Source organism: Coffea arabica, chromosome 6c, assembly GCF_036785885.1.
Source record: "Coffea arabica cultivar ET-39 chromosome 6c, Coffea Arabica ET-39 HiFi, whole genome shotgun sequence".
Lineage (NCBI taxonomy): Eukaryota > Viridiplantae > Streptophyta > Magnoliopsida > Gentianales > Rubiaceae > Coffea > Coffea arabica.
Window position 1 is genome coordinate 55180061 of NC_092320.1, and position 24537 is coordinate 55204597.

The 24537-nt window shown below is 32.1% G+C and overlaps 1 protein-coding gene across 2 annotated transcripts; it reads left to right on the forward strand.

Annotated features, from left to right (window-relative positions):
- The first annotated feature begins 16708 nt into the window (after positions 1–16708).
- Positions 16709–20685, forward strand: LOC113691572 (transcription factor bHLH35-like). Of its 2 annotated transcripts, none has more exons than XM_027209777.2 (5): positions 16709–16940; positions 17170–17290; positions 17414–17635; positions 17840–18010; positions 20432–20685. In XM_027209777.2, exons 1-5 carry the CDS (start codon positions 16873–16875, stop codon positions 20519–20521), a joined length of 672 nt encoding a protein of 223 aa, XP_027065578.1. In that variant the 5' UTR covers positions 16709–16872; the 3' UTR covers positions 20522–20685. The 2 variants fall into 2 exon arrangements, with proteins under 2 accessions (XP_027065578.1, XP_027065577.1); XM_027209776.2 differs by having other exon boundaries at positions 16714–16940; positions 17134–17290.
- The last annotated feature ends 3852 nt before the right edge of the window (positions 20686–24537 follow it).

The window sequence follows — 24537 nt, forward strand, 5'->3', positions numbered from 1 at the left end:
CGATACTTATATTGTACTATACTATATAAGTGTTGGCATAATTAAACCAAAATTCCTAATAATTAATGTTTTTTTATTTCTAAATTAGAAGTTCTAGTCTAGTCACAAAATTTTAGTAGTTTATTTGGTTTTAGAGTTTCCTAATTACCAAGTCTTGTGTGCTATTTATAGAATGACTAATTATTGTTTTCAATTGAGAAGAGTGAGAGATAAAAATTAGAGAGTTATGATTATTGTAAAGACAATTCTGCCTAAAATCTATGCCCATCTCAATATAAGAGTCCGATATGCTTTATGTACTTTATGATCATCAAACTCCTATTCTCTTATATATCATTGTTATACGTATCAAATATGCTTCTGCTATGCGATTTTAGTGCCTACAAGTAGGGATGTTCATAGACCAGGTAGCTAGTCCATTTGCAATTTCACTGACACTAACTACAAATAGCAGTTTGACAAAATTGTATTTCATACACTAAGCCTATTCAATCGGTTTACCTGCAGCATAGGGTCGGGTATAGGATTGTATACGAGTCGAACTACTCATGACCAGTTTGAGTCAATATTCGACTTGAGTTCGAGCTAACTAAATTGAGCTTGAACTTGAACTCGAAGTCAAAGATACTTAACTCATTAGTTTGCGAGTTGACCTGATTATATATATATATATATATTATTTTAATAGTAAAATTATACATATCTTTAATATTTTATTATTTGATTATTTGTTAAGAAAAATTACTATTTTATTTATTTTTAAAAAATAAAATAATTATTTTTTATTATTTTTTAAGCTTGAGCTTGAGCTCAATTTGACTCAAATTTGAGGTCGAGTTTGGGCTCAAGCTCTAGTTGAGACACAGATTGATTTGGCTAAAGTTCGACTCGACCTAACTCGTTTACAGGCCTAGTCGATTATACAGGGTAACCTATCCCTCTTGTACTTATAGGAAAATGGAAAAACAGAATTAGATTAACAAAGAAAATAACACAATACTTGTCCAAATTAATAAAAGTTGTTAATCCTACAACTCTAAAAACCACCAACAAAATAGAAAATCAAAACACAATAGATAATTAAAACATAAAAATATTTCAAACATTTATTTTCATTTTTCTACTTCTTGAAAACTATTTATTTTCATTTTTTTATTAAGGATGACATGTTGCTTTACTACATAAAATGTAAGCTCTAAAAAAAAAAAAAATAGAACGGTGTAGTAGATAGAATTTATGAGAAAGGAAAAGGAATTTTGATGAAAGAGAAAAAATTGAGTAGCAGAGTAAATGAAATTAATGGCAATGAAGATGGACAATGGATAAAGTAAACAAAAGATAGGGTTCGATATACAAGTTTATAAGTTGTGAAAACTAACATGTATAATGGCATGGGGTTCATAACTTAAATTATTGGTAAATGACTAAATCATTATGGGTTGAGATTTGGATACTAATTATCTTAACCAACCTTGCATGTATGCGGGTTAAGTTTGGGTGACCACGATTTTTGAAAATTGAAAACCATACCCTAACCTAATTTTTCAAGTAGATTTGGATAGCTTAACCAATTTAAAAATTATGTTGGTTACCCTATTTTTTGGTTTGGACCAATTCGATTTTCTTGGTTACCCGTTTTTTCGATTATTTTTTAATACCCCTACCTACAAGTGGTATCACAACCCTAGACTTTGTTCCTGTGATGTTCATAAAATTTAGATTACAAGGTTGATGCTAACAGGATTTTGAAGGGTAAATTTTTTTATGAGTTAGAGTACTCGAACATCGAAAAAACATGGACCATTGGATCGGTCCTGGAAGTTATTTGACAATAAAAAAATTGACTCTAATTGGATAGAAATCTTAAAAAAGAGACTTTGTTGAGTTGATGTTGTTGGACAATGATTAGAAGAAAAGATCCTATCATAGTTGTTGATATTTTGGTCATATGAAACAGATGAAAAAAAATTCCTGTCTCCTTGTTCATTCTGATTGATTTGTAAAAGTAAAAATCTTGATACTAGATGTCATTCAAGGAGGCTAATAAATTAAATGTGAAGTGATTAACAAGAATTGATGCAAAGATGAACAAAGCATTTCAATACTTTTAATGAAGATTACTTTTGTTGGTCATAATGTGGAGCTATATTAATAGAAATTTTAGCATAATGAAGGCATTGCTGACATAATTAAATCAAACTTAATGTTTTCTATTTCTATTAGTAGTTTATTTGGTTAAGATATAGAGTAATCATTTGGTAGTTTATTGTCTTAGCCGTTTCTATTGACCAGGTTTCTATAGAGTAATCATTTGGTAGTTTTTAAAAAATATCACAAAAATTTTTAAACTTTAAAAATACCCCAAAATGTATCCCAAAAACGCCTCCAAAAACATCACGAAAAACATCTATAGTAGAAAGTTTCATATGTACTGGTATAGTAAAATATTTCAAAAACACCCCCCAAAATAGCTAATCCGAATGGAGTTAGGGTGTTTATTGTTTTTAGTTGAGAAGGGTGAGGAGAAAAATTAGGGAGAGTTGTGGTTGTTTTAGAGGCAATTCTGTCTAGGCACAATATATGTTAGTCTCAAATATAAGAGTTCGATATGCTTTATGTAATTTATGATTATTAAACTCGTCTTTTCCCATATATTAGTCTCAAAGTATATTTCAAATGTCATATTTTTAGAAATGTAAGATTAATTAGAAAAGGAAAATAAACACAAGGAAGGGTGGGTAAAATTAAATAAAGAAACTGTATAAATGCAAGGGAAGAGAATAATTGTTAGTATATATATGGTAGGTTAGGTGAATTTTAAGTATATTAACGAGTGTTCAATGGATACTCGTTAGAAAAACCCTATTTTTATATGTATCAAATATACTTCTACTCTGCGATTTTAGTGCCCACAATAGGGTAATTGGAGTTTGATGACTTAGATTTTCTTACTAAAGTTACCCTCATTACAAAATGTAGTCATTATGTAACGGCCATTGTCAAATATACTTCTGCTATGTGATTTTAGTTCTTACAATAGGGGAATTGGAGTTAGATGACTTAGATTTTCTTACTAAAGTTACCCTCATTATAAAATTTAGACATTAAGTAATGGCTAGGCATGTCAATGGGTAGGTTTTAGGTTGGATTCCTTTAATCCAGATTCAGATCCATTTAGTTTAGTTAGACCCAGACCTAGATCAAGATCCTTTTGGGTCTGAAAAAGTAAGTCCATACTCAAACTCTTATAGATCTGGGTATCCAATAGACATCCATGTGTATTTTCTGAATATATTAAAGTAAAAATGTATTAAAAGTATATAGAGTTCATAAATAATAGAAATACTATCCAATTTTTGTTTTCAAATAATAAAATTAACATTCAACAAATTGAATGCAATATTTTGCACTCAAAGAAAGAATTATTATTGACAACTATATATTTTTAAACATTCAACTGCATCCACGACAATATTTCATTTGTTTGCCTTTACCTTTTCTCCTTTTCTTGAAAAAGTTTGTACCAATTACAATGACAACTAAGATTAGTTTTTAAAAAAGAAAATAACCATAACATATATAAATATTTAGTCTTATTAAAAAAATGTAATTTTGTACCTCTTTTTCTTATTTAAATCTCAAGGTTGGCAGATGTCTCGCAATCCAACACTAAAATCGTGAATGAGATAAAAATCATTTGATTAAGGACCGGTGACAAATAAATAATAGAATAAGAAGATTTATAAATACTTACTCATTGCTATTTTTTTTATTCAATCCAATCATCAATAGTCACTAATGTTTCAACCATATCTAGAAGCAATTTAGCATGAGTCTCATTAATCATCCAACGACCAACACAGAATGCAGATTCTGATGCCATAAATCTTATTGTATTCGATCCAATAGCCATAAAATATTATATTATTTTATAAATTTTCTCATATATATATTATTTAATTAAATATATAAGGGTTTGGGTAAGGTTTAGTAGGGGTCTGGATTTGGATATGAATTTTAGAAAACCAGACCCTACCCAAGTCCATGACTCTCTCATAGGGTTTGGATCTGAATTTGAGAAATTAAATCCAAACCTTATCCAAATATATTGGGTTTGGATTGGATTTTGGTAAGATCCGATCCATTGACATGCCTAGTAATGGCTATAAATTTCTATGCCTTCTTCTTGATGATTATCAAGGATATTTATGTAATAACCTTGAGATGTTACTTTAAAAGAAAAATTCTATACTAAACGACATATGATTTAAACTATAAAAACAAACTAAATGATCGTGTTAATATATACACTGACAGTGTATATAATATTACTCATTTTTTAAATGAAGAAAATTTTGAATTAGTTTGATGCTGATGGCTTTTAATTTTGGACACCACCTACAATGGCGTTGGGATCGTCCCAATCAAGGGAGACTGAAGGAATTTTACGAGGCGGCCACATTGAATACGCGAAAGAAAGAGAAATTTTGAAGGAATTTTGAATTAGAAGCATTTTGCTTGGATGTATATTCATATCTTAAAATTGTTAAAATTAACAGCTAGCCCAACCTAGCACTGACATGTACCATGCAGAACTTTATCATCCACAAATCAACTTTTCTGTTGTTGAAGAATCCACAAATCGACTTTTCTTTATTCATTAATATGACATCATGTGGTTTGGCTAAAATAATTATACTTTAACAAAAAGCAAACAGAAAAAAAAAAAAAAGAGAGAGCAAAGGATTTTTCCTACTAGTACACCTAGCTTAGGCGAAATGCTATAGGAACATTCAAAGATTAATTGGTGGAGGAAAGAAGACATGGAGCTTAAATCATAATTATTAAACTGGGCCCAACCCAATGGTTGGACGGATTGGCCTTATAAGTGATAACCCGAGCATCAGGTCGGATTGGGTCTCTAGTTTTATTGGACAAGAAGTTGGCCCAATCAAATCCGGTCAAAGTCAATTGACTCGTAGGTTGAACTGAAAATCCGTTCAATTTTTTAGTTGACCCGATTTTTCTTTTAAACAACTGCGGGTCTTTGTTTTTGAAATAAAGTGTGTATATGGTTTTGACAATATTTATATGTTGGATCTTCATTTAAATGTGCACCATACTTTATCACTTGCTTAATCTTTATTTGATAACTAAGTATTTTTTAAATAAACTTGTTTTCTTCTTTACTATACAATTAATTCTTTTTAAATTTCAAACTGACATATTTGAGTAGTTAAAGAATTATTTTATTTTTAAACAAAAATAAAATAATAAAAAATAATGCTATATCTTTGGAAACAAGTGAAAAATTTTGTTATTATTTAACTATATTATTTACTTATGTAAAAGTATGACAAAATGAAATTAAATCTTCTATTAATATTTATATGTTCATTATATATCTTTCTAAATTTAATAACTAATATCCAAAAGGGGGGGGGAGGATTGGATTGGGTGGTACGGGGGGAGGGAGTGTAAGCAAGAGGTCTCGGGTTCGAGTCCTCCCGCTTACACTTAAAAAAAAAAAAACTAATATCCAAAAGCACTTTATTAGCTATTTTATATATACTAAAATTACCATTTTGTATTTATAAATAGTAAATTAGTACCCACCAATTCAACCAGTGATCCATTGACCCAATCCCTCTGCAGGATTCTTTATCAGTCAAATTTAATTATGCTCTTAACCAAGGTTGAGGCATTATGAGTTAAAGATCTTATATTCAAATTTCATTATGTATGTGTTTCATTCATTTGTTTGTCAGTGTTCATTTCATCATTTATAGGTTAGTTTGCAATAACATTGTGTTGCGGTGAATTAATATTTGATTTGTATAACTATATGTTAGTGTTCATCCTATTAACAATAGGGTTAATTTGTACTACTAACGGGTTATGGGTCACTTAGGTTTCACTCATGTTCAATCCTATTTGGATTGTATTATATGTTTAAAAATTATCTCTAATTTTAAAATAACTTTAAAAAATAACTAATCTTATCTTAATAACATCTGTTTTCTATCAAATTATTACATATAACTATAGTAAAACCTTTTTCAAATCACAATTATTGGAATCTTATCTATCCCATAAATTACTTCCTTTCACCACCATATCGTTGATTAGTATTTAAATTGTTCATCATCTCTTCCCTTAATTTTGAATTAACTTAGTGTTAAAAAGAAAATTAACTATTACACTGACAGATTTACCAAGATTTTTGTAAATTGAATATTTATTAATGAAGAAAAATGGATTGCTGGACCTTTTCTACTTAATTAAATATGAATATATAGTTCTAAGTTTATGGTCATTATAAGAATTTAAATTATCTAAAAGAATATTTATAAAAAAAGCATATCTACCAAGTTTTTGATATGGGGTACATCATTTGATGTATACTATCATATGATAGTGAAAATATATAAACAAACTTTTTAAAATTAATAAATAATTGAACATTTAGAATACATTAATTTTTTTAAGTTAATATGACCGAACATGTAGGATTATTGTTAATTTTTGTATTTAAATTATTCATATTTGTATAAATTCACAATAAATAAAAAAAGATTGTGCCAAGGCATGGGCAAAATTCTAGTTATTCTTGATAAATGAAAATATCCAATATTTCTTGAGTACTATATCATATTTGGCGTGAGTTTTAACTAAGACTACGAGTCCCATGTAACTGCCCTAGTGTGGGGGGAAATTATCCCAGAATAATTGTATGTAGTCATGGACATTCTTGACTGGAACTAAATGATTGAATCCCAAATGAATGAGCTCATCCCACCTTTATCCAGAACAATCACGGAAATATATCCAGCAGACTTCTGCGCCCAAACAGCATATTTTTCCTTTTATTCTTTTTTTTTTTAAAGACAAGTATAGCAAATTTACAGACTCGAATGTTCTGGCCAGTAATCCAAGTCATTTTCAATCTTGGGCAATTGTCCTTTTCAACACAATTTGCACTTCTCTGGATTCTCGGCAGGTGCATGTACATGTTCTCTGATGTCTGGCTAAGATTTACTTTCATTTTCTAGTCAACAATTAAAGTTGCTTACGAGTATAAACGCGTGGAAAGTTTTCTTCTGCCGAAATTTGCAAAAAGACAAACTAATGACTGAGAACTTTTGAAACCTCTATCAATGATGTAAGTGAGCTACCATAAGAACGTGACCTTAGCATAAAGATTCTTTACTTACGTCACAAAATTTGTCTCTAGAAGAAAGGAGTCGAGAAAGAATGAAAGATTCGCATGACCACTAAGTTAACTTTTGGTTGTATTTGGTTGGGAGATTTCAAGAATAATTTGAAATTCTTTCAAAAATTTGTCTATGTTGTTTGGATTATTAGAGAGGTATTTGAATTTGTAATTTACCAATTATTTGAATACATTTAATACTGAAATAATTGATGAAATACAAATCCATATACCTCTCAAATCATCCATACAATCTAAAGGAACTTGAAAGGATTCTTAGGCTGTGTTTGGCGTCACTGTTTTTTGTGTGTTTTTAACTTTTATGGATTCTTTTTTTTTTTTCTACAAATTGTTTTTGTCTGTAAAGTTTACAATAACAAACTTTAAAAATAACTCCAAAAACACAAAATTTCAAAATACACCTAACCAAAAAATAACGAAATAAAATAAATACCCCTACCATGTCTCTTTTCTTCCACCTACCACCACCGGCTATTACTACCACCATTCCCCCCTTTCACTCCTCCACCTCTACCAGCTCTCTTACTTCCCCTCTCTTTTCCTCCTCTAGCTTTCTCTCTCTCCTTTCCTGATATCTCTGCGATTTGATTGTGGGCCAGATTGCAGATCTGACTGCAACTAGACTAGGGGAAGGAATGGGAGTGGGAGAAAGAGAGAGGAAAAATGAGGGGGAGCGGAGGAAGGAGGAGAGAATGGGAAAAGAAATGGTGGTAGTGATTGGTAGTGGTGGGCTGTTATGGGTAGGAAATAACAAAATTTTTTAAAAATACCCTAATAAAATTTTGAATTCTAAAAACACATTCACGTGAGTTAAGCTTTCGTTAAAATTCCTAATTATCAATTCAATTCAACCCAAATACTCCATTGATTATAAGTATACAGATCAAATTGAAGTATGGAATAAATAAGAGTCGATCCCATAGGGAGCAATTATAATTACCAAGGCTACTTACTCACTTTATTATCTAAATAATAAAAAATTCTTTAATAGGAAAATAATAAGCTACAAATAATACAACCAATGAAAAAAGCAGAAATCTAATTAATTGCATAAGAAATAAGAGAAATCAATGTTCATAGGGACGACAATATATTTTGTAAGTAGTATTTTTAACGGTATCTTTCGCTTGATTCAATAACTGTGATCCAATTCATTCTACTATGTTAGTAACATATGCCACATACTACACAAACTGCTATATAGACAAGGCTTCATCCTCAAATTAAATTACTTACAACGGAGGTGTAGGTCTTGTTGCAATTGATTTTTCATCTGCATGTCTTACTTTATATGCTAATTTTGCCATTCCCATTTCTTGTAATATATTTAATATCTCATATTCTGCTTTGCCATCTATATTCCATTCATATAATGATTTTCCATCATATTTACTGGTGTGAAATTTTGATCTTTCTTCATATTGAATATCTGGAGGTGTAGGTCTTGTATAATAATTTCTAGTGTCTATCATTTTCCAATTTTTATAGTTTCTTTGGGGTTTTTTATATTTTTTTCTAGAAATTTTATTTATAGTATTATCAAATTGTCCTTCAACTACATCTATTAACTTATTGTTTTGTTGTTCTTCTTCTATGTCTGAAAATTCTTCTGGAATGGTTGTTTCTTCAGAATCCGAAATTTCTTTAATTTTTCCTTGTTCTAATGTTTGAATTCTTGATGTACTAGGGTCTGAAATTGTTAAGCTTCTTTGAATTCTTCCTAATATTTGTGCTTGTGCTAACTCTTCTTCTTGTTTATATTGCAGGCTTCTAGGTTGGAAATGAAGTGCTGAAATATCATTAGGAAAATTAGGTGTGGAAATTCCTGGAATAGCTTCTATCCTTTTCTCTAATTTATTTCCTATTGTTTGAATTTTTGTATCTAAATATTCTACATTTTGGGATACCGAATGTAATAATTGATTTGCATAATTATTTTGATGATATACTTTTTTAATATCTTCATAAACTAATATTGCATTATCTTGTGCTTCTCTGCCTTTTTTAAATGGAGAGGCCGTGGTTAAATCATTAATTTTGATATCTTGTAATGGAGGATGTATTGAAGTAACTATAGTATTATCTGCTCTACATTTTGGGATACCGAATGTAATAATTGATTTGTATAATTATTTTGATGATATGCTTTTTTAATATCTTCATAAACTAATATTGCATTATCTTGTGCTTCTCTGCCTTTTTTAAATGGAAAGGCCGTGGTTAAATCATTAATTTTGATTTCTTGTAATGGAGGATGTATTGAAGTAACTATAGTATTATTTGCTAATGACCATTTTTTGTATAAACTAGTTTGAACATTTATAGTAGGGGTATTATATGTTGTATCAGTAATTTTATTTTTAATCATATAATATTCTATCCATTTGAAAAAATAAATTTCTAATTGTCTTTCTTCTACTTCTTTATACCATAGTTCTTTTAATTTTTCCTGACATATTTGGTCTAATTTTGAAAACCATTCTCTGTATTCATTATTTTCTTCATTATGGGACAATTATTAGGATTTATTAAGAAAGAAGGATTAGCATTATGCACAGAATTAAAAATGCAACAAAAGTATGGATCACAAAAACAAGAAGTAGGATCATTTTGTGAAGCTTTTGGTATTCAAGGTATTAGATCACCTTCTGCATTAAAAGGAAAATCTTACAAAAAATTTGATTATATTAAAAAAGGGAGAAGACAACCTTCTAGGATTTCCAATGAACCCTATTATAAGAAATTTAAGAAAAGATTTCAAAACAATAGAAATATTACTTGCTGGAAATCAAAACTCTAATATAATAATGTACAATAATTTTTGTTATTATGTTAGGAATACTGGTATATTTAAATATTATTTTTCTTGAGTGTTTTTAGAGGCAAATAGATAAAAAGAGAAAATTGATATTAGAGAGTAAAGTTCAAAACACGCTATACCTTAAGGGGATTTATTAGGGTTAACCTCTAGGGGCATAAATGTCTTTTTGACATTTTCATTACACAAGGTCAGAGTTGAATAATGGTTTAGGAAATAAAATGAGAAATATGTTAGAGGTTAAAGTACAAAACTAGTTAAATCTTAAGGGGAGTTTTGTTAAGTCTAAGGGCTCTGTGCCATCTTTTAAGCAAATAAGTGGGTTGTAAGGAAAAAAAAAAAGCTGTTGTAAGGAAAAAAAAAAAGCTAACTTATAAAGGGTATTTTTTTGAAATAATAATAATAAAAGGACAAGCATAAGGAATCATTCATTTGCATTCAAGTAGTGATGTATATTTAAAATTTATCACATATTGAGTAATCATGCATTCTAGAGTTTATATTCATGCTAAACGCATACATGAGCCAACGATAAGTTAATACCAATGTTTTGAAATTCGAACTGGGTATTGACTTGGTTGAGATCAGCGGTCAGAAGTCAATAAGTATGACCGAGACCGAACCCATCTAAGAATGGGGTAATGTCATTATGATGTCATAAATATATTTAATTTTATAAATTAATATATTATGTAAAATTTCTAAAAACATGTTAATACTAAAAAAGGTAGATTCAATATATGTTTGATATTTCTAAAATACTTTACAAGGAAATACAAATAAGGTAGTATAATTAAGTAGCAATTTATACAATTTACAATTTAATACATATTCAACAAGTTTATAATCAAATTGGAGGGCTTATCTGGAAAGTAATGCAACAATTTAGGGTTGTAGCTATAAATTCTAAAATGTTTTTAGGCATATTAACAGTTTTCTAGTACTCTAGAGGTCAAACCATAAAATTGATAAAAATTTTAACCCTAAACCTATTTTTTTAAGTTTTTCTCCCTCATTTCCTCTCATACTAGTGCCGCCTCATATCTTTCCCAAGTTTTTTCTTCCTATTCCAACTTCTCTACAATGGGACAGATTTTCTCCTTTTCTTTCTTTTTTTAATTTTTTCCTTTTTCAATTTTGTCTTTGTTGGTTTTTTCTTCTTAAAGTCACGAATCTGAAATTTTAATCCTTAATTTTTTTTTGTTCACGTACACTTCTCTATTCTCCATCTCCCCATCTTTTTGTCTTTTTACTATTTTCTTTAGTGTAAGATCTATAATTAGATCTTATTTGAGAAATACGTTTGGAGGTTATTTTTTGATAGGTTGGAGGCTGCTTGATAGAAGGATGGCTGATTTTTGCGAAGGGGTGAAATGTTGTATTGGCAAAGGGCAAAAACGAGCTGAAGAAGAAGAAGAGGAGGAAAGGAGAAAAAAGTAAAAGGAAAAAAAAATGATTGTATGAAGTAATGGACATTCTTGACTGGAACTAAATGATTAAATCCCAAATGAATGAGCTTATCCCACCTTTATCTAGAACAATCAGGGTAATATATCCAGCAGACTTCTACTCCCGAACAGCATATTTTTCCTTTTATTCTTTTTGTTTTAATAGCAAAATTACAGACTCGAATGTTCTGGCCTGTAATTTAAGTAATTTTCAATATTGGGCTATTGTCCTTTTCAACACAATTTGCATGCATGTTCTCTGATGTTTGCCTAAGATTTGCATTCAGTTTCTGGTCATCAATTAAAGTTGCTTGCGTGTGTAAACGCGTGGAAAGTTTTTCTTCTGCCGAAATTTGCAAGAAGACAAACTAATTGACTTTGAAAAATTCTGAAAGCTTAATCAATGATGTAAGTGAGCTACCATATGAAGGTGACCTAAGCATAAGGTTCTTTACTTACGTCACAAAATTTGTCTCTGGAAGAAGTCAAGAAAAAATGAAAAAATTCGCATGACTAATAAATTAACTTTTGGTTGTGTTTGGACAGGAGATTTAACGGAGGATTTAAAATTTCTTTAAAATTTCTACATTGTTTGGATTGTTAGAGAGGTATTTTGAGTTTATAATTTACCAATTATTTGAACACATTTAAACATTGAAATAATTGATGAATTACAAATCTAAGTACTTCCCAAATTATTTAACAATATAAAGGAAATTGACAGCATTTTAGTGCTCTGATTAGTACCCCAGTTTTTACATGTTCTTAATGGACAAGGTTTTATTATAACTTTAGTTATGATAACTTATTAAAATACCCCAAATTTTATGAAAACATACATTAAAATGTAAAAAATGCACCCCAAACTATAACAAACACACAATTCTTTTTCTCTTTCACCATCACCCTCTTTCACAATATCATCTCCTCCCACCGCTACTGCCCCCACCGCTTTTCCCCTAACTTCCGCCGTTACCACCTCCTCTTTCCCTCTCTACTCCTCTCTCTTCCTCCCATATTCCGCCTCCCCTCCCTCTTTCCCTGCTAGCTCTTCTCCCTTCTCCTGTCACCCTTCTCTCCTCTTCCTCTTCCATTTCCCTTTCCTCTCCCCATCCCCCTCTTTCTCTATCACCCTCTTCCCCCCTTTCCCCTCTTTGGCTATTTGTCATTTGCAACTAAAGAAAACGATAAAGTAGTAAATTTTATTTAGAGAGATTTATTAATAAGTTAGTTTCTTTTTCTATCTAAAGGAAATGTTAAAGTAAAGGGATAATTTCAGAAACCTCCCCTGAGGTTTCTGACATTTACACTTACCTCCCCTGTGGTTTGAATAATTACACTGACCTCCCCTGAGGTTACTAATCCTTTACAAATTCAGTCCAAATGATTAAAATATTATTTTAGATAGTGAAATTAGAATTTTGTACCTGATTTGTCCTTTGTGCCACATATCCAATGAATGGCAAAGTATTACAAATTAATTAACAATTAATAAACTTTAACGAGCGTAGTTTATAGGCAAATACGTATTGCCTATTTAAAGTACCAGCTCTTTACATGAATTTTATTTTCAAACATTTACTTTATCACAAATATTTATTCTCAAATACAGATTTGTATTTACTCTCAAATATTTAATTTTTGTTAAATACAAAACCTACCAATTTTTCTTCCGTAGAAATATTAATATAACATTTTTTTAATTTCAATTACAAATATTTATGTATTTAACATAAATTAAATGATTCAGAATAAAATACTCACAAAGAGCTAATACTTTACTCATGTAATGGATGAAAATCATAAAAAATTAACATTTAATAGGCCATTTCTTTTTTTAATTTTAATTTATATTAAATAGATAACCTATCGATTTTCTTTTTACAAGAATATTATTGTAACACCTTTTAATTTTTAATTACAAATATTGATATATTTATTGTAAATTAAATATTTAAAAATAAAATACCTGTAAAGAGCCGGTACGTTAAATAAGTTATGCGTGTTTGCCTATAAACTACACTCCTTACTTAAATCAATAAACTACACTCCTTAACTTAAATCAATAAACTATACTCCTTACTTTAAATAGTATAGTTTATAGGCAAATACGCATATCCTATTTAAAGTATCGGCTCTTTACAGATATTTTATTTTCAAATATTTAATTTATGATAAATATATTAACATTTGTAATTAAAAATTAAAAAGTGTTAAAGTAATATTCTTGCAAAAAAAATCAGTAGATTATCTATTTAATATAAATTAAATATTTTTTAAAAAATAAATGGCCTCATAAACTATTAATTTTTTATGACTTTCATCCATTACATGAGTAAAGTATTGGCTCTTTATGGATATTTTATCCTGAATCATTTAATTTATGTTAAATACATAAATATTTATAACTAAAATTGAAAAAGTGTTATATTAATATTTCTACGGAAGAAAAACTGGTAGGTTTTGTGTTTAACAAAAATTAAATATTTGAGAGTAAATACAAATCTGTATTTGAGAATAAATATTTGTGATAAAGTAAATGTTTGAAAGTAAAATACATGTAAAGAGCTGATACTTTAAATAGGCAATACGTATTTACCTATAAACTACGCTCGTTAAAGTTTATTAATTTGTAATACTTTGCTATTCATTGGACATGTGGCACAAAAGACAAATCAGGTACAAAATTCTAATTTCACTCTCTAAAATAATATTTTAATCATTTGGACTAAATTTGTAAAGGATTAGTAACCTCAGGGGAGGTCGGTGTAATTGTTCAAACCACATGGGAGGTAAGTGTAAATGTCAGAAATCTCAGGGGAGGTTTCTGAAATTATCTCTAAAGTAAAATATTTACTTAGACCAACTTAGAATATAGTGATTTAAAGATTTGAACTAAACTAACTAATAACTTCTGCTTTGCTCCCAATATTTCTGTCACACTTTGGGAATCCCATATATTTTTAAGGGAAAATCGCCATTTTAGTCCTTGAACTATTTTACTTATGCCAATTTCATCCCTCAATGTTTTTTTAGCCTAATTTAGTCATTCAACTAAATTTATTGTCCAATAAAATCCTTTTACGGTGGTGCCACCCACTAAACCTTTTCCGACATGAAAAAACGCTACCGAACCAGGGGCAAGAATGGAAGTACAAGTCATGTCCTCTGTTGAAATAAAGAAATATGAAAAATTTTCATCTAATGGGGTAAAACAAAAATTTTACACTAAATTAGGGAGAAAAACAAAAATCTACAAAAGAAGTGGCTGGAATCCGGCAAACTAGTTATCTGCTGGTTAACGGAATCACCATGGTGATTCATGAAACTACACTCTTTCGTGATAACCAGCAGATAACGGAATCACCAAACGAGAAAAATCCCACAACGAAGGCGAGAAAATAGCACCGCCTGGGAAGGGGCTTTCGTGACTCTGGGTCTTCCGGCAATCCTTCCTCCTCAATCACGTCACACTCTTTCCACAGTTTTTGGCCCTTATGGCTAGGGTGCCTATTCCCACCCGATCCCCCGTCGTTTGGGTTGATCTTCCTCGATCCAGGCTTGAGGGAGCCGAAGAAGCGATTGGTAGACAACTCCCTAGAGTGACGCCCGACGGAGAAGTGAGAGTGGGGTGGCAAGCCCGCCGAATCCACCCATCCAAACCCGCAAAAAATGGGCTCAACGTCCCCAACAATTCTACCATCATCCTCCGCCACCTCATTAAATTTGACACTGCCCTTTCCCTCTGCCCAACAATCCTTACAATCTCCTCAAATTCCTCGAATTCTCAGGGGACGGTCACCTCTTCTGCCCTCTAATCCTCTCCCTCTTCCTCTACCCTCTCTCGACCACCGCCGCCACAGCCAACCGTTTTCTCCTCGACCTGTTTTTAAGAGCACTTCTGGACATCCTTCTCATTGGCCGCCTCAAACATCTCATCCGCCGCCCCCGACCCATCTCCAACAAAAACATGTTTATGTCTTTTGCCGTTGACCACTGGTCTTTTCCTTCTGGCCATAGTTCTCGAGTTTCATTTATTACCCTTTCCTAATTGCTGCATTGTTTTTTCCAGAGGATTCATTAATTGGGGTAAAATCTTGTGTGATTGTCATAAAAACAGCTCATTTGTGGGATATTTTTGTGAGCAACTTTTTCTGCTCAATATGCACTCTACATTGTGTGTAGTTCTTTGCTCAATATGTTTTCTAGATTGCATTTTGTCAAAAAAACCGGAAAAGTGTTTGATGAAATGCTTAAAAGAATTGTAGTTTCAGGAATCACCATGGTTTTCTGGGTATGCGAACACTAGACAGGCTAGACTTGCTAAGGAAGCATTTCAAGTTTTTCAACCCCTATTTGATGGAAGGTAGATAGACGACTTGAGCGAATTTCTTTAGAACTTTTGATGATACTGGTGATGGTCCTGGAGAGAACTTTTGACGATCTCTATTTTCTATCCCAATTTGGTCGAAATTTTGCTTTTCTGCCCTTTTTAGTTTTTTGGGTTCTAGCTTTGGCCCTTGCTTTGTAATTCCTGGATTGCCCTTAATTGGGTGGTGATTTTGTGCCGGAAAAATTGTAATTGGTAATGCGTTCCTGAAAGGATTTAATTGGACAATAAATTTAAGTTGAAGGACTAAATTAGACTAAAAAAACATTGAGGGATGAAATTGGTATAAGTAAAATAATTCAAGGACTAAAATGATGATTTTTCCTATCTTTAACAGTGCCTAGATGTCAAATGATCGTGGGTTTTGTTACAAGGATGACGTGCTTCAACTTGCTATGCAGCCTAATGCATTCAAAGTAGGGTAGAGTGGTGACAGGATTGTGGGGTCCATTCCTATGAAATGTCCTCATTTCTCAAGCTATTTCAGAAAAAGTGTAATGCACGAATCTTGCTGCTTCTAACTGGCACTCACACGCCATCAAATGGAACTTTGGGCCACTAAAAGACAAGAGTTTAGTTGTTAGATTTAACGGCATCAATCGAAATGGGTGAAAGTTTTTATGGCCTCTTTGGATAAGTGGCACTAATTTTGAGACAGATTCAAAAGAAAAGCATAATCTTTTAGTACGGTGGAGGGAGTATTAGATAATATTAATTGAATTAATTAAAAAATAAAATAATTTAAAATTCTTAAAAAATCACACATGTCATATTATTGAAAGTCTTTTAGAAGAAATGGACTGGTGACTAGTATGTTGTATAAATACCTCTCCTCATTGGTGTGCTTTGTTTCACCATCTCAATATCATTCATCACTTTCTTCCAAGGTCCATCTTTCTTCTTCTTCCTTATAGCCAAAGGAAAGAGAAAGAAAGGAGAAACCTTCCTTGTAGCCAAACGAGAAAGAAAGCAAGAAGAAACCATGGATGACGTAGATGTATACAAAGATTATTGGGAAAATATGATCCTCCAAACTGAACAACTAGGAAGGTAAATCTTTTGGTTACAAGAGTTCCATTCTCATCCTTTCATGCTTACTTTCTCCAACTCTTGTTTAGACGTTTGATAGTATTTTGATGACTTTGATTTTTATCGTTTCGCAAGCAATTATTTATTTAAATAAAAACTTTGCAATGAATGATGAGCCGGATTGATTAATTAGTTGAAACGGTGTCTTGTGTAGGAATTTTGATGAATCATTTTCATTTTATGATTCAAGCTCTCCTGACGGAGCACAATCATCAGCAGCATCAAAGAACATCGAGTCGGAGAGGAAGAGGAGGCAGAAACTGACTGAAACGCTCCATGCACTTAGAGCTGTAGTCCCCAATATCAGTAAGGTGAGGACTGAGGACTCAGGATCCCTGTGGTGCATATTGCAGAAATTGTTTTTTTGTTTTGTTTAAATGATTTCCACCACTAGGAATAAATTAAAAATGAATCATGAATTGATGTTTGATCAGATGGACAAGGCTTCAATTATTAAAGATGCCATAGACTACATACAAGAACTGCATAATCAAGAGAGAGTGATTCAAGCTGAAATATCAGAACTGGAGTCAAAGAGGAGTATATTTCTTGATTTTGATGAAGAAATAAGCTGTAATTCCAAGCCAAAGAGATCAAGATTTGAGCAGACCTGTGATTCTGCAGAGTCTAGATCATCTCCCATTGAAGTTCTTGAGGTTGGTTTATGACTTTTTTCTTCTCTCCGTCTCTCTCTTTCTCCCCCACTGTCATTTGTTTTCATTAATGGGGTCCATAAGATTTTAATTAACTACAAGACAATCCCATGTTTTCGATTTATTCATTTTTTGTTCTAGATATATGTGAGTTATTATTTGTCTTTAGGTCATTGATATATGGACCCTTCAAAAATCAATTTACAGTTAAGGGTATCTCACATGGGAGAGAAGACTATTGTAGTAAGCCTCACATGCAGTAAAAGAACGGATACAATGGTGAAGATCTGTGAAGTTTTTGAATCCTTGAATCTCAAAATCATTACAGCCAACATCATTGCATTTTCCGGCAGTGTTCTAAAGACATTATTCTTAGAGGTACATTTTTCTTTCACTTAATTCAATTTTTTTTTCCGTTGTATACTTGAAGTTTATGCTCCCAAAGGGAGATATTTCAAGAATAAAGTAATATTTTATCGAGAAAAAAATTAATTTTGGAGGGTGCAAACAATTTTTCAATCTAGTCCCATCTGGGAGAAAGTCATTAGACCCTACTCTTTTTTTCTCCCTATTTTTCTTTTCTTTTTATTTTGTGCAAAGATGTAGCATTATCTGAGAATAGGGCAAGAAAGCATAGATTGCAATGTCTTACCAGAAGTGTAGGTACGGAGGATATGACTTTGTACAATGACGTTACCATGCAAATTTTGTTCTCTAGGAATGATACAAACGATCTTAATAAAAGCACAAAACTAATGATAAATTATCAACTTGTTGTTTCTTTTCTATAAAAATGATAAAAGTGGGATACAATTTTTTTTCCAGAAATTGCAAATTTAGACCCCTAAGAGATGGACAAATCTTAACATAGTACGTAATACTTGGTTCTTTGATAAAACTTGGTCCTACTTTAGAAATAGAGAACCAAAATTTTTGTATTTTTCTGGAAGCAATAAAGAACCTTCGTTACCTTTTTGGAGTTTTCTGTTAGGTCTTGGACTCATGTCCAAACCGACAAGTAATCGGAAATTTTTAGCCTGGTCAAAAGTCTGGTTACCTCTCGGTTTTAACATGTTCGACCAGTTTTTAACTGAATCTGGCTGGTTTAAATAACTTTTCGAGTTGATTAGTCAACCGGACCGATATCATGATGAGTTCATGGTTCAAGCACCAATCCAGTGTTGTTTTCAAAACAATAACCTTTAAAATACATTATTAGGAAAAATCATTCAAAATATCAATCACATTTCGTCAAAGAATATTTTGGTCCTTTACTTTTAAAACAGTAAATTTATGTCTCTTACAAATTAAAATTAAAAAATTTGGTTCCAATCTAAATTTTCGACCACTTTTTAGCCTGAAATCACTACGTGATCCATACAATATTTTTTATATATACAAAAATGTTAAATTCCACCCCTTTAATGGTAAAAACAAAATATACCCTTCTTCCTAAAAAAGTGACTATATGAGATTATGTGATAGATTCAGGATAAAAAGTGGTTGAAAATTTAGGTTGGAATCAAATTTTACCGATTTAATTTTGTAACGGAAATAAATTTACTATTTTAATAGGGAAGGACAAAAAAATTTATTCGACAAAATGTGGAAAACGTTTTAAATGATTTTTCCTTTTCTTTTAATGAATATCATAAAAAAAATTAACTACTGGTGATTTGAGAGTATGAAAACAATACTAAAAATGAGAGAAGTAATTTGCGAATTTTATAATTGATAAAGAAGATTTAAAATGACACATGGGTCCACCTGTATTCTTCAATTCAATTTTTTTTTTAATTTAATGATCACAATACACTTCACAATTTTTAACCACCTGTCCTTTTTAAAATTTCGTGCTAATTTATGGCCTCCTCAATGGCGATTGGTGTTATTAATTATCTGAATATCCAAGTGTGTCCTAGGGAGCGATTTCTGCCCTGTTCCTGATGTCTGGCAAGAAGAAAACTGTACCGCTGTCTTTCCATTTCGTTATTTAATATGGTCAAACAGCGGGTGCACGGCAAGGCGATTGCAAACACATTTAATATTTGTGACTTGTGAGGATTTCAGTCTTATCTCATGTCTCCTGCACCTATCACGTCAGGCAGAATACTTATACTAACCTAATTATTATATTAATTACAGAACAAGAAAAAATATATATAAGGGGAATGTTAATATCAAACCATTTTATGTAAACTTATGCAAAATAACTTGTATAAAATGTTTTGAAATGGTAGTTGTAAAAGGATTTTTCCTCCAGTGGGCATTTTTTGTCTAATTAATTTTCACCTAAAATTCACTAACATAACCTCGTGCATGTAGACACTTTCTTAGCTTCAATTTTATATTTACGAAATATGTTTGACAGCCTTCTTTATAAGCCTCTATTAAGGCCTGTTGTTATGTTCAGGTTTCAAATTCTACGATTCGTAATTGAGAATAGAAATAGTATGGAGAGAAATGGGACGGTAAATTAAAATTAAAAGCAATTGTTGAATAAACCCTTAAATAATATAAGTACTTCCTTCTAACTGTAGTCCAAGCTTTTTAATGCGTGATGTGCAAGAATATCAATGAAATCTTCTGCTGAAATATGGAGACAAACGTGCACCTTTGGAAAAAATAACATTTATTTCCTCAGTGTTACTATACAAATAATAAAAGACATTAGGATTCTTCTATCTATCTTAATCAGCACTGCTTCTCTCTCCCTCCCTCTCTCTCTATATATTTATATATATAATTTTCTGCTAATACTAATTATCAGATATTCTCTATTCCTTTCACCTTTTACAGGCTAATGAGGAAGAAACAGATGTTGTGAAGATAAAAATCCAAACTGCAATTGCAGCTTTAAATGATCCTGATAGCCCTATGAGCAAGTGAAGAGAAAGAATGAGGCTCAGCATTGTGAATTATCCAAGAATGCGTCTAGCTATTCATTAATATTGTGTTTGGATAGCTCATTATTTGGAAAATTTTATTTGATTGTATCGTAAACAAAATTTTCAATTATCTTTTTGATTTTTCAATCACATTTTCATTTCACATATGTCACGTAAAAAAAAGTGCTATAGTATATTTTCAAAAAGTTATCCCAAATAATCTCCTATCCAAACACATATCAATTTTCTTCTTGTCAAGTTTTTTTTTCTACTGCGGTAATTTTCTTCCTTTGAAAGAAGATGATTCGAATAAGTAGCGTGCTTTGGTTTTTGATTGATCTTTCTTTGTCTTTCTTGTTTGTATATATGTTACACAAGTTTTATGAAGGTCTGATCTTTCTACTATTTGGTTGTTTAGACCAAAGCATCAAGATCTATTAGTTTCTTCTCCCACTTCAATAATCTTGGGCATTTTACATCGACCTCCTGCAGGGATTCTTAAAAGATATGTTGAGTTTTACAATTTTTATTGTTTTTTATGACATTACAACTAACTCACAGCGGTGATACCAATACAAGTGACTTCACGTTATCAATATTACAAATTAATCTACAAATCTAAAGTTGTAATATGGAATTGGATAGAAATTTAAATGTTATAATATGTAAATTTGAAATTTCTAGCCTTCTTTGAGAATTAGTGTTTTCGCAAAAGTAACTACCATTTTACTAGCACACTAAAATGCAATGGCTGTCTACTAAAGAAACGCAAGAACTATCCGATTTTTACAGGTTGGGTCAGCATTTTGAAGCGGATCCAAAATTCGATCACAAAATGAACGTGTTAAGTAATAAAATGTTGGATTTCCCCTGCGCCCCCCCCCCCCCCCCCCCACACACAAAAAAAACACAAAAAAAAAGGAACCCATTTCAATTATAAAACTATCGTCAATACCAAATCAGGTGCTAAGGGGTGATAAGTGCCAAAATGACCACTTTGGTTTTTCAAAAATTTCCAGCTCAAAAACTACCATCTTGAACTACCATTCTCATTTGCCAATTGATTTTGTAACGGAGCCCCAACTTCTTTATATATCAAAGATTAGAGTGTTGTGACTTTGCTATTTTTAAAAAGTTGGATAGTCTAGCTAACTATCAATTGGTTCCTGATTTCCCTGTATATATTGTAGATTAGCAACTTAAGGTAAAAATACTCAAAATTTACTTCCATGCATCTCATTCAAAAATAGACTCCCTTGACTTGGGAACTCATAGGAAACAGCCCTGACAAAGAGACCTCAAAAGGGAAACAGGAAACTCTAGGTTACCAAGCCACTTCTTGGGTGCACTTTCAAGCGGATTTTGAACGAAATCGAGGGTTTCTAGCATTCTTCCAAGACTAACACTACAAGAAAACTGACATTTCGCGACGCCAGAATTGTGCTGGAAAAAGTCAAAAAACTGCCGCAAAAAGGTAAAGTCAAAAAACTGCCGCAAAAACCTTTTTGCGGCACAAATGTGACGGAATTCAATTGTGTCACAAAAGTAGCCGTTACAAAAGAAAACGACACAATTTTTCAATATGTCGCATGTATTTGCATCACACTTTGCGACGCCAATTTGAGTGTCACCACTCTACTTGCGGCACAAAAAATGTGTAACAAAAAATCTCCATAATGTTATTGCAACATAAAATTGTGTCGCACAAAAATCACTAATAAAGGCCAGAAATCAATCTTTTGATGGTACAATACTTATCCTGGTCAAATATACTACAATTGAATATTAGAATAAAATTAAAGTTCCACAATACACTAGAACAAAATATCATACGCTGCTTTAGTCAAATTTTACGAACTTTATCACAAGTCATCATTTAAAAAAAAAAAAAAGGATGAACTTCTTGTAATGTAATAGTTCACTCCAATGATAAGATGTTTCATATCCCAAGAAGTGCTTGTCTTGGAAAACACAAATTTATCATATATCTCTCAAAAGTATCTTCACATCTCAAAATCCTGAAATAACACAAAAAATATGGTCATAACCATTGTTGAACACTAGAATTTAGAAAGGTCATCAATGAATTCACTTCCAAATTTGGGAAAGTAATCAACATCCACAACCGAATAGAACTACATTCAATAAATATTTTTCAAAATCCTCTTTTCAAGTTTAAACCTTCAGATTAAAGATATACTTTCCATCAGGAATTGTCAATAAACATATGAAAGCATAAAACAAAATGGACTTCGTTTGCCTAATCTGCTCAAAGTTGGCCCCTAGAATTTGTCCAGAAAAACTTCCTTAGTTTCTCTAACTCAACCACAATACCATTTCAGATTTAGTAAACCTAAAGAGAGGCTTATTTGCAAAAGAGACGAATCAATTAAAGAAAAGAGAAAAGAGAAAAGATGGCTCACTTGTTACTGGCACTCTCTGCTTTTCTTGCTAACTGCAGCAGCCAGTCATAGCTGAAATGAGAATGACAAGGATTAGTTTGTACAGTATATAAATTTATTTACTTATTCAGCATAACTGCATCTGTTTAATGCAAAAGTGCATGTTTTTTTTTCCATAAAATTTTATTATTTTATAAAAATTTCGGCAGAGTTTCCCCTTATAAAAGGCCGAAACTCCCTGCCATCAAACCACAATTTGACAATAAATATACAATATAGCGAAGGATTAAGCACTTAAAATCTGATACTAAGATTAAATCTTCCGTTGTCCATATTAGGATGTCTTCCAGTGAATCTGAATGTTGATCCTTGAAGCTCAGCGGTTAATCTTGTCACTTTCACCTGCATTGGTCTTTTTTGCTTCTTATTCCCATTCATGCCAGACACCGTGTACGAAACGTAGGAAGTCCTAATCGATCTAATCTAATAGCCCCCCTGACCAATTGTGGTAAATCTGAAAATGTATTAAACACATGACCTGCGCAAGCATCAGCACCAAAATTTGCCAGATGATCTGCCGGTGTGTTTGCTTCTCTGTAGCAGTGTGTGATGGATTGGAAAGACTGCTTGAATATCATCAACTCATCCATATCTCTCTGTAGACGCCAAGGACACGCACTGGTCCCTTGAACAATCTGAACCAGGGTGAGAGAATCAGCCTCTAAGTGTAACTCCAAGTACCCTCGAATCACACAATGTCTAACTTCCCATAACAACGCTCGAAGTTCTGCTTGCATGCTAGTTATCACTCCGAAGGGCTCCGCGTATCCAAATACAAAATTTCCTCGACTGTCTCGCACAAGTCCACCCCCCCCACTCCTTCCTGGGTTTCCCCGAGAGCATCCATCTGAGTTCAACTTATAACCTCCACACGGAGTTACCCAATAAACTGGCTTAATAATCATCCGCCTTTGATGATTACCCAACTCGAGAAGTAACCCTTCCCATGTAGGAGCAGAACACTGCACCCCCGGGAACCGTGATTGAAGAAAATCATGAAGAAGCTGAACAATCCGAGTCACCGTATCCCTTATCCTCATCTTCCGATCTTCAAACACCCCTTCATTCCTTCTTTTCCACAAAACCCAGCATACTACCGAAGGAAGTATATTTTGTAAAAATTTTACACGGTCATTAGTTCCCCTCCTTACCCAACAAGACCACACCATGTGACGTGTCATATGCACCCCACTAAATTCACCAGCAGTACTCTCGAAGTGACGCCAGACCGATCGTGCCCCTTCTCCTGAGCAAAATACATGATTCAAATCCTCCTCATGAGGGTTCTGACAACAGAAGCATTTAGATGGGCCATAGACCCCAAACCTCTTTAGTCGATCCATAAGAGGGAGCCTCCCCTGTAGTAGTCGTAACATAAAAAAAGAGATCTTGACTGGAAGACCTTGCTGCCATATACGGGCAAAAAGCCAAGAGGTGTCATTTGAATGACTGATCAATGAGTAAGCCGATGCAGTGGAAAAAACACCCGAGTTCGTCAATGCCCACACCATTCTGTCATTGCCCCTACCGGAAGGAGGATCAAGCTCCAGAACCT